At 26.0% G+C, this 12,090-nt stretch overlaps 1 protein-coding gene across 1 annotated transcript; it reads right to left on the bottom strand.

Moving 5' to 3' along the window:
* Positions 1-794: 794 nt before the first annotated feature.
* On the bottom strand, positions 795-9,333 carry LOC114127549 (ATP-dependent DNA helicase DDX11). Its single transcript, XM_027991818.2, has 17 exons — positions 9,031-9,333; positions 8,718-8,897; positions 8,337-8,585; positions 7,132-7,329; positions 6,315-6,478; positions 5,933-6,179; positions 5,721-5,873; positions 5,338-5,461; positions 5,116-5,270; positions 4,807-4,948; positions 4,468-4,675; positions 4,149-4,359; positions 3,928-4,077; positions 3,687-3,810; positions 3,472-3,602; positions 3,198-3,416; positions 795-1,264 (listed from the first exon to the last, which is right to left on the bottom strand). The coding sequence occupies exons 2-17, from the start codon at positions 8,886-8,888 to the stop codon at positions 1,232-1,234; spliced, it is 2,679 nt and encodes an 892-aa protein (XP_027847619.2). The 5' UTR covers positions 8,889-8,897; positions 9,031-9,333; the 3' UTR covers positions 795-1,231.
* Between the last annotated feature and the right edge of the window lie 2,757 nt (positions 9,334-12,090).

Raw genomic sequence — 12,090 nt, 5'->3', positions numbered from 1 at the left:
TAATTTATTATAGTACAATAATATGTTACAATATATTTTAATATAATTTACATCCGACTAAACACGAAATCTATACGAAAATTTTACTTATGCAAGTCAACCCTCGTCAACCGTAGTGTGATTAACTTGTATCTATATTTCCAATTGATAGCAATGTAGCGTGTACACAGGAACAAACACACACACACACAGATTACTATGTATAGTGTATTAATTCCTATGGCTACTGGCTATACGCCGTCACAGGCTAAGCCCATCTGTATTTTACGGTTCCACTTAACATATTTACGGTAAGCGATCAAGGTCTCAGAGAAATCCGAGAACGTTAATCCTTCGGCCGTGTGTCGTTTCCTCGAAGATGGCACAATAATACGGTAAGACGCTAAGGACAATGGGCATGCACATCATGACATCACGCACGTAGGCACCTATAATGTTCGTTTTGTTTTCGACGTACTGTCAAGGTCGTGTATTATTACGTTTGGAGCAATTGTTGATAATTCGCGGCACTGTGATGCTGTTACGACAACAGCGCACACGGACAGGCGAGATTGTGATACTATTATAATATAGTTGTAAAAAAAAAAAAAAAAAACCTCGAGACATCATCCTGCGCCGCAGTGCCACACGTATCCGCACACGATTGTTGGTCAAAACAAAATACCATATTATTATAGAGAAACTTTGCCTCGATGTTTGGTCATTTGGATGTCCAATTACGAAAAATAAAAACCAACCGTTTCATTAGGCTGGTTAGAAAAGGAAAGAAAACGATATTTGTAAACTACCTGGTATCCCACGATTGACGTCAGTGTTATTCCACACCACCAATTGCCAACCGTAATGTATTAATACAAAAGAGATGAGAAATAGTTCTAATTGAAACAGAACACTGTTCAAAAAGAACTACATTATATGCTTAAATTATACAAATAAACATACACTTTCATAATAGATTTTGTCGTATCGTTTTAATTTATTTTTCTAAAAATTATTTTATTACAAAACTGTTGTGAGTGATAAACATAGATTATTAATTCAATTTAAAAATGTCACTCATACATATATTATAAAATATTATACAGGCATTGTTTTAAATAACAAAATATTAATTATAAAAAGTAAACAATTAATTAACAAAGTATAAAAAGTAAAAAATAAGTAGGTAATGAAAATCTTGATTAAAAACTAAACTTAACTTATTGTACGATTTTGAAATTTATTTATAAAATCATTGTTGTAATTTCTTTTTTCCTGTAAAAAACTGAAAATAAAAAATAGCGGTCAATGAAAATGTAATATGTAACAGTTATTATATACATAAGTTGTAAGTTTAATTTAACACAAAGATACCTAACAGTTTAATTTTTATTTTTAATTCCTCATTCTTATTATTAAATTGTTACTTATGTAATATATAATATGTAAAAATAATAGTAATAAGACTAGGTACTTTAATATATTAGGTATGTTGTTTTTTTACGGTGAATGATGTTAAACGAAAATAAACGTTATTAACCAATTACATAGGTATAATTATTGTTTTAGACCAGATATTATGCACGTGAATCTAATAATCCATAATTTGAAAAAAATAATACAATAATGCATTATTATTTATTTATTTTTACAAGTTACACTGACGTAATGACGTGATGTTCACCTTTTACGACTTTTTAGTTCCGCAACAGGCACAACGTTTATTGTTGCAACAAGTCTTGTAATGGCTGGTACCCTTGAGGACTCACAACAGGACTATTACTAGCTGCTTCTTTTTTCGTTAAAAGTTATACGAACAATTTGTATGTCAATATAGTCATTTCAAATCGGTACATACGACAGTTGTACACATATTAAGGTATAATTAACTATTTAATTATTTATTAGGTATGATTTATTCAAATGTAACCTCCACCAGTGTTGGGCCTCTATCATATAATATAAAAGTACGCTTTATCTGTGCCAGTGACGTGTTGAACTAATTTTTAGTGAGGAATAAAAATGTATACAATTGTGAATAGGTACCCACTACCCACCCACCTTTACCATTATAGTGGCATGGATTATGGAATTTACGTCAACAAAAAGTTTTAACTTACAAAAAATACATTTATTTTTAGAAAAGTTCGTATAACTGTATATAATATATTATATACCTATTCATAATTAGTTTATTAAAATACAACCAACAGGATTTCATACTGTAAGTTCCACAAATTTTGACACACACTTGTATACATAGTATATTTCGATGATATACCTAGATATTTTGGGGTTAGGAGTACCATCCACTCTCAAAAATTTCGAAAGAACAATTGCTCCAAAATCATACCTATACTTCGACACTATAATCTGTGCCCGATAAAGTTTTATTAGTATTTAGTTTACCCAGTTAGATCCACAATTTGTTTAGCGGCCACCATTATCATTATTATTACAATGACCTTTATCATTGCTGTTAGAAATCTATTTTATAAATTATAATTAACATTTCCCATTTAATACCGGTTATTAATGCTATGCTATTCACAAAAAAACAACAATAATTCCCACATTCGTAGTAAAATAATGTTAATAACCGGTGAATAACGTTATTTTCCGATGTAACATCATTTACCGTAACATATCTATGTACTTCAAAAAAAAAAAAAAAAAAGTAATGAACTAATATTTATTCACATGTGATGGCTAAAAAGTGAATATGATTATAATACTTAATTGACAATAATTATCAAAGTATAAAAAGATCAAATTTACGATACGATGGAGAGTGGTCCTAATCGGTAGTTCTTTTTTAGGCATACAATTGAGCACGCTATATTATTTTTACTTTTAAGTTTTGAACAAAGATATAACTAACAAAATAAAACGCACGCAATTGTGAAACTCTACCAGTGAAACTGGTGAAAGGTGTTGTTCTTAACATATAATAGTCAATAAAAAAAAGTAAATAAATAATAATATAAAATTTAAATCTTAAAGTTAATAATACGAAGAAATAACATATTTAAAATTATTTGATCAAATAATAAATAATAATAAAACAAATAAAATAATTAGTATTTTGTTTAAAAATATTAGGTAGGTACTTTGTTAATTTACTATTAAAACCTATTCACTCCACATGCATTATTATTCCTACTAGGCTTTAAATACAAAAACTGTTGGTATTTTTAAAATGTATAACAAAAGAATACCTTATTTAACTGAGCAAATGATGATCCAAACTTAGAATGTACTTGTAAAGAAGGTTGCAACCATTTAGGAAGAGCATTTCGAACATTATCTCTTTGGTAACGATGATCTAATAGTAATACTGCTGCATAATCTCGTTGATGACGTACAGAGCGACCAATTGATTGATTTACAGCTTTCATACACAAATTTTCATAATGTTGTTGTCCAGTACCTTGGCCCTAAATAATAATAATTATATTTTTAAGTAATTAACTTTTAAAATTCAATTTATACCATGTGGCTATTAAGATAGTTCATTTTCTGTTGTAATTCAAGTGACTTAATATTTGGATATGGAAGACCAATGACAATAACACAGCGTCCCAAATCATCACTAAAATTCAAACCTTCACTTAACTTTCCACCTGTAATAATACAAATTATATACTTACATATTGTCAAATGTATAATAATTATTTAATTTGTACAAAATCTAAAAATATAATTACCAATAACACTAAATAATAATGCACCAGTTATTTTAGAGTTAGAAGTCGATGTTTTAGTAATGGCTAATGAGTAATTCTTTAAAACTTCGTCAACTTGATTAGTTAATTTTGGTTCTCTAAACACCTTTAATTATAGTAAAATATTAAGTAATATTTTATATGTTTTTAGATTTGGTAATAGTTTTTACATCAAATTATTATGTGTGATAAAAAATAATGCATTATAAACAGATGTAATTACTTTTTTTCTTTCTGAAAGTCTATTAATAACCTTATTTTTCTCTAAATGCTGATAAACTAACTCTTCATAGTCATAAGATGGAAAAAAACACACAATCCCAGCAGGAACTGTTCGACAAATATTTTCTAGTAATGAACCAATTTCATTAAGCTATAACATATTGTAACTTAAAAAAATAAACTAGTTAAACATTTTAACATTTACAATAATAAAAAAAATACCATTTTAATTGAAGTTCTCTCTTGGTAAGAAAAATCTAATTGTTTTCCAGTTGGTCCAGAACATACAATTAATGGTAAGATATGATCAGGTGGTACGACATGACCACAGCTGAAATGCACAATTCTATCAGAATTATTACCATTAAAATTGAACAACTGATCCTTAAACTCAGATATAGGTTCCATTGTTCCACCCGAAACAATCACTGACCTAATATTTAGAATATTTTAAATTACTAAAAATTACTAAAAATTACTTAAAAACATAAAAAAGATATAAATATAAAATTATTAAAATTAAAAAAATAGAATTTTTTACCTAGCTTTGTCAACAATTTCTTTAAAATGAACTGCAGGATTCAAAAGCAAAAATTTAAATACTCCTTTGCCAACTAATGATTGTGTAGTGCTAATAATACGACCATCCTCACAGCAATTTGTTAATGACTCTATAAATGCCATTACTGGTGTAAGAGGATTATTGCTAATTATATCTGCGACTTGTGGCTCAGTATGTTTGTTTTCATCTTAAATACATACATATATAAATAAATATATTATTGTATAAAAAAACCTATTCAATTGTGGATGTGTTTGTATTAAATTTACAAATTAAATATATAATTATTTTAAACTGTTATAAATTTTGTTTTCCAACCTTTTTTGAGTTCTTTGACTTTGTTATTTTTGTTATTTTTTTTATTTTCAATTTCTTTGAGAAAAGTCTGTAAACTGCTTAATTTAGGTTTAACTGGTTGCAATGATACTGAAGGCATATATTTTTCAGAATAACCTCTAATCTGAAAATTAAAAAAAATAATTCTAGAAACTATATAAGAAAAATATTTTCAAAAATGTTAATAGATTTTTAAATAATTAATATTAATCAATAAAAAAATCGGCCAGTAAAGATTATAATCAATACATTTTTGCATAAAACCACATTTAAATATTTTAAGTAAATTACTTTTTGACCTATCTTGCTTCTTTTAAAAAAATCAACAAGAGTGAACATATTTAAATGATCAATTTCGGCTTGATGTACAAAATTTTCAAGTGTGTAAACTTTTGATTCAACTTTTATTTTACTAGTTTCCGTATGACTAACACCCGGAGTACCACCTTTAATATATGAAAATGATCAAATATTACTAAAATAATATAATGATATATTTAATAGCTACGTTACCAAGCATGTTAATGAGCTTTCCAATAACATAAATTAACTGATTCAAATGCAACAAGTTATTGGCACTAAACCTTAACTCAAACTTGTTCTTGTACTGTATCAACTGACTATAACTATGGGTCAACTAAAATGTAATAATATAAAATTGATTAGAGAAACCATATAACAAATTAGCAAAAGTAAAACATAAAAATAATAATTTTACTTATTATATGCAATACTAGATAACTATTATTTAGATGTAACATTTACGAATACTACAAATACAGCATCTAAAACTGACTGTAACTAAAAATATTTTGAGAAAAAAAATTAATATGATGATATATAGACATAATCTAAGTGATAGCACAAATAATAAATCTTATTTATTATAGATATACCTGTTGACCATTTATTTGTGAACTATGTATATGACCAATAGTATCTAGTAAATTATGAGCTTCATCAATAATGAATACATTGCCCTCAAGACGGATACCACTGGCTTCTCTGGTACTTTTATGTAATAATGTATTATATGGTAAAGTTATAATCTATAAATACAAAATAAATTAATAATATACAACACTAATATTTTTATATTTAACATTACCTGGGCATATTTTATAGATTCTCTACTAGCATAATACGGACAAGCAGATATTTGATCTCCTCGATTAACTAATTCTTCCATATCTCTTAATTCTGTAGTTACCTCTTCAGCTAATGATTGAATTTTATCTTTATTATTATATATACATTTGCACAAAGTTTCAGATTTTTTTTTCTTAATTACTGAACCAACTGAAGACACTTTGGTAGGTTTTTGAGAAGGCTTATTTTTTCCCATTTCTAAACATCTGTGTGCAAAATCATATAAATTTAATTTACAGTAAAATAAAAAAAATTATCATAAAATTAAACTGCTAATTAATTTGTTAATATAGTAGCTGAATATATTTGTTACTTAAGGATATTTAAATATTAAAAATTACCTTTCATTCATTAAAGTGACATTTTTTAATGATTTCACTGTTTTATTTATACAATAATTTTGACGAGATGCTAATGGTATTATACGAGATGTTGAATATGGACTTTTCTTTAATTCGGCCACAAACTGTGATAATTGAGAATGAGTACGGCTACAAAAATAAATCTATAAATGGGAAATTTAAATACATTAAACATAAAATAATCAACCACAAATTAATGATATTAACAGAAAAAAATACAAGGAAAAACCCAGAGAAATAAATTCATATAAGAAAAAAAGCACATATGTAGTTACTTTTGTTTCTAATATTAGTTTAAATTTTGTTCTAATTTAAGAAAATTTAACAAATTGCCTATAAAATTATTATTTTTATATGAAATGTATCTTTAATATTTTAATCTATACAAGTAATGAAAGTACCTTTCTCAAACTGTCAATCTGTCAACATATTTATCAACAGTTGGATAATAAAATGCAATTTATTGTAAGGTTTAGCATACTGTATTCTCCAAAATGAGTATTTAGGACTTTTTTCTGGGATTTTTATTGATGAATCATTAAATGACAAGGTACATTTACAACTTGAAATATTTATAATGTTTTCTAAATATTAAATAATATTCTAAAATATATTTTTATAATATTGTATCAAATTAAATATTTTTTTTGCAATTTAAAAAAATTATTTAACAAGATTTTAAAAGTATAAATATTTAAACAGCTATTGACGTTTTGAAAAAAATTAATAATGATTATAATTATACCTATAGGATATAATACCTCAATTAATTCATGAAATATAATATAAACTTTACTTTAACTCCTTCATACTGGACTTTTTCATCAGATATTTCTTCAAAATCATCTACAGAAGACAATTGATCATAATCTTCAAGTAAAAATTCACTTTCTTCGTCAAAAAAATCTTTGTCTTTTTCTATTTCAATATCAGTTTTTTGGTTTAATGTTTTAGTTACTAATGATTTGACTTTCTTTTTTTTAAGCTCTTGTTCCTGAATGTGATAAAAAATATAATTTATTTATTAACTGGATACAAAATATATATTTTATGTTGTATAATATATATATTACACATATATTTTATAATGAAGTATAATATACCATATTATATGTTATATGAAAAATGGTAATACAATGTAAGATGTTCGGTTTATATTAATAAAATAATAATCAATATTTTAAATACAATCAATGGTATAATTATTATAAGGAGACTTCCTAGCGTTTATCAACAAAAAATTATATATTAACAATAGTAAAATTTACAGTTATGAGTTAACTATAAATATTAATATATTATTTAAATAGAATCATAAAAATATTGAATTTATCATATTTTTATTTTGCTTTTTTATTAAACCATTACCAAATACAAGTTAGATGTTTAAAAATAATTTATTTGTTTAGTCATCATTTTTAAAGTTATCTAAATTTGTTTAAAATAAATATAAAATTCAACTTTTTATTTTTTTATTCAAACTTTGTTTTACAATTAATTTTGACAATTATTAAATACAATATAAAAGTTTCTTACAAGAAGAAGAGTAAAGATATAAGATCAAATTAAAAAACCTGTATGGTAATTCAACTTTATCTGCTTATAATAATATATTATTGAATATTTTGCATTATGAATTGAAGCAATTTATGGAGTGTGGGCTATATTATAGTGTTGTTAGATTTTTAATTTCTATTTGCACCATTATTGAGTTCAACAATTATCTTATTTATTTTTATTTTTAAAGAACATATAATATGAATATATATCTTTTGCATTATTATATCTATATTATGGAATGTCGAATTTATTATTAAATTGCAATTAATGACTAAGAATAAACAATAGAAATTTTAACTTTTATTATATTAATTTTAATATAGTATTTTCTCTAGTAAAAATTTAAATAATTTTTAATAAAAATGTATTACTTAGTAAGTATATTTGTTGAATAATAAATCAACAATTTCACAAAAAAAAATAAAAACATAAAATACCTACCTTTTTTATTTTTTCAATATTATTATTAAATTCTTCCAGTGATTTAAGCATTTTACTAATTTCAAATACTTTATGTTGTTGTTCTACTAATTTAGCTTGTCCAGTGATCCAATCATCATCATCATCATTACAAATTTCCTCGTTTTTCATAGCAAGTGACTCGAGTGCCAGTTTGAGTTGCCTCAATTCTCTATTTTCATGATCAAGTAACCAACGTACAGCCCCACAAATAATACTTAATGTTTTACCCTAAAAAAATATACAATTAAAATATTTTAAAAACAATTACATTTTATGTCCTTGTAGATAAAAATAAAAATCAATATTTTATGTTTAAAAACAAAATACAGTGTGTCGAACAACTATCATGACATGACTTACAGTTCCGGTAGGACTTTCAAAAATTCCTAGTTTCTTGCCCTCTATAGCTGAATAAAGTTCGGACATGAAATCATGTTGAATCCTATACGGAGTAAATGGGAATGAAAACGTCGAGGGAGTTTCAAGTTTTTCTTCTCCAACCAAACATTTTAAATCATCGCTATCAGGCATGTTGGTTAACTACAAAACAAAAACAATGATTTAATTTCAGTACACAAAATATAGTGCACCAATGACCCATCACAGGATTTTGATATGAATAGTTGAGGGGCTTGCTTCATCTGTGATGTGTAAGTTATTGTAGACGGCTTACCTATACTCTCGGTTTGGCCGTAAATGAAAAACAGACAACGACAAAAAAACTGAACCACCGGAAACAAGTCCTTTGAACAGTTTTAATCCTTTTATTCAGTGGTCGAACAGTCTAACCAAACGCCTGAGCGATGACCGTACGAAACTACGAACCGCTCGAGCTCTCAATAAGTTAACAAATTCACAACAAATTTCGTATTTTTGTCGTATTATCAATCGCGATTTTTGGCGCGAAACAACAGATGCTGGTCGGCACTCGTCAGCTGCAGTAAGAGGTACACCATAAAAACGAAACGACAATTCATACACTGTTGAACAAATTTCGATATTGTTCACTTGTTCAAAGACACGGTTGTAGATATTATCTTAAACCGTGCTACCACCTACGTATCGTAACAAAAACTATAATACTAATACTATCATTATTCATTTATCAAACATATTGGAATGCTTAAGTTTCAAAAAAAAAAAATTTTTAAATGTTCGCGAACGCTAAATTAGTTTTGTTCGCGTAAGCAGGTACTAGGTACTATATTATGTGTATCACTACAGTCAAGTCGTGTGAATAGGTATTTGCAAATTATTTTGTAGTTATAATTCATTAAATTGTTTGTATAAGTACCTAGCTAAGAGTTGAAAATTTAATACAAGATTTTCTAAATGTTTAGCCCATAACAATTATTAAAGAACTTCAATGTTGGTGTATTCAGACCATTAAAACATAAACCATCTTTTGCACCAAACACTAGAAATTATATCCTAGGCTGACAAAGCATCTCCGTTCAGAATCGTTTTATTAGTTTAATCTTGCATTAAATGTTCAATTCTTAGCTCCTTATTCAAAAAATGTTATGAATTATATCTACAACATACCTAATTTGCAAATATTCATGATTTTGACGAATTTTTGGTAGTATTTGAACTTCAAATGTTAATAAAAAAAATGTGAGCCTATCGCCTATGTAGGTTTTCTTATAATTTTTAAATTACCTACCAAAAGGAATAACTTATGAGGAACTTTGTATTAAATTTTCATGTATTTTGACTCCGGCAAAAAAATGTTATCGCTATTTATAAAAACTAAATCAAAACGAATATTTTAAATACCTATAAATAGTTAACATAAGCAAAATATTTTGAAAATTAAATCATTTAGGTAGGTACCTAAAGAAAATGCCAATCTAAATAACTGGTGAAATTTTCAAGTAGGTATCTACGACTTAAACTTTTTGAATTATAACAAATATTTAAAATCGTTTGAGGATAAATCATAATCGTTACGTAATTTCTTAAAAATTTAATATCCAAACATACTTAAAATTTTTCTTATAATGATGCTTAGATTTTTTTTATAGCTATTTGAAAGAAAACTTATGGAAAATTAAGTGTTGAATTTTTAACCTTAGATATAAACAAACATTTTTATGATTTTTCAACTACAAAGTTACCTTCAAATTTTAGGGATTTTTACCTACATATTTCGTAAAAATTTGAACTATATAAACGCTTATAAAAAAAATTACGACTAACAATTTTTGTTTTAGATTCTGAACGGAGTGATGAATGTATTGGTTTTACAATGATGTACCTATGTTTTTTTTTTTTTTTGTTTCTGTGTACAGCATAACTAGTCGAAATAATGCTTCAATTTCAAACTTCGGGGGTGATTTCTGATGGAAAAGTGAATATCCTTGGTGCATTATAGAGGTAAAAAGTTAACATTTTCCAACAGTTTTCAAAAAAATCGAGAAAAACAAAAAAATGACGGAAAAACGGGAATTTTTACGCAAAACCAGTTTTCGACCGAATCGATTTTATATGGTTGTAATTAAAAAACTAATCACTGTAAATACTTGAAATTTTCACCAAATGTTTATGTTAGTGTTATCTATATACAGCTAAATTTTCAAAAAATTTTGACTTTTTTTGAATTATTTATAGACCACTGAAATTTTCGATTTTTATGCGAACTTTTTTTTGAAGTGTCGGTAAAAACATTTTAGATGACCAAAAAAACTTGAAAATTTTATACAAGGTTCCTTATGAGTTGTTCTTATTGTAGCTAAAAAAAATTAAAAATCGTTAGTCACAATTTTTTTTTATAAGCGTTTATAGTTCAAATTTTTACGAAATCTGTCGAAAACGCGAAAATTTGCAAATAATTTTGAAGTTGAAAAATCATAAAATTTTTTGTATTTATAACTAAGAATTGAAAATACAACACTAAGTGTTCCATAAGTTTTCTTTCAAGTATCTATAGAGAAATCTCGAAGCATCATTATAAGAAAAATTTTAAGTGCGTTTGAATTTTAAATTTTTACGAAATTGCGTAACGATAACGATTTATCCTCAAACGATTTTAAATATTTGTTATTATTCAAAAAGTATTAATAGTAGATACTTGAAAATTTTACCAGTTATTTAGATTGGCATTTTCCTTGCATGATTTAATTTTTAAAATATTTTTAGTTTTTTTGAGCTATTTATAGACAACTGAAATTTTCAATTTTTCTGAAAATTTTTTTTTGAAGTGTCGATAAAAATTTTTTGGCCCGATCAAAATACTTGAACATTTTATACAAAGTTCCTCATATGTTATTCTTATAGTGATAACAAAATTATAAGAATACATAGGCACAATTTTTTTTTATTAGCAATTGAAATTCAAATTTTGACAAAAATTCGTCAAAATTATGAACATTTGCAAATTATTTTGTAGGTATAATTCATAAAAATGTTTGTATAGGTAGCTAAGAGTTGAAAATTTAATAGAAGATTTTTCATAAGTTTAGCTTACAATAATTATAAAAGAACTTAAATTTTGGTGTATTCAGGCCATTAAAACATAAACCACCTTTTTCTCCAACCACTGGAAATTATATCCTAGGCTGACAAATCATCTTCGTTCAGAATCGTTTTTCGTATACAATGATACCGATCATTGCATTCAAATTTAACTTACCCTAGTCCGAGGTCAACCCCACCCCCTAATGTACAGCAGAACGGTACCCACTTGCCCACTTATTTTTATACTTTTCTCCTTTTTCTCTTTCTAAAACGT

Source organism: Aphis gossypii, chromosome X, assembly GCF_020184175.1.
Source record: "Aphis gossypii isolate Hap1 chromosome X, ASM2018417v2, whole genome shotgun sequence".
Classification (NCBI taxonomy): domain Eukaryota; kingdom Metazoa; phylum Arthropoda; class Insecta; order Hemiptera; family Aphididae; genus Aphis; species Aphis gossypii.
Note: the sequence above shows the minus strand (reverse complement) of the source record. Positions and strands in the feature narration are given on the sequence as shown.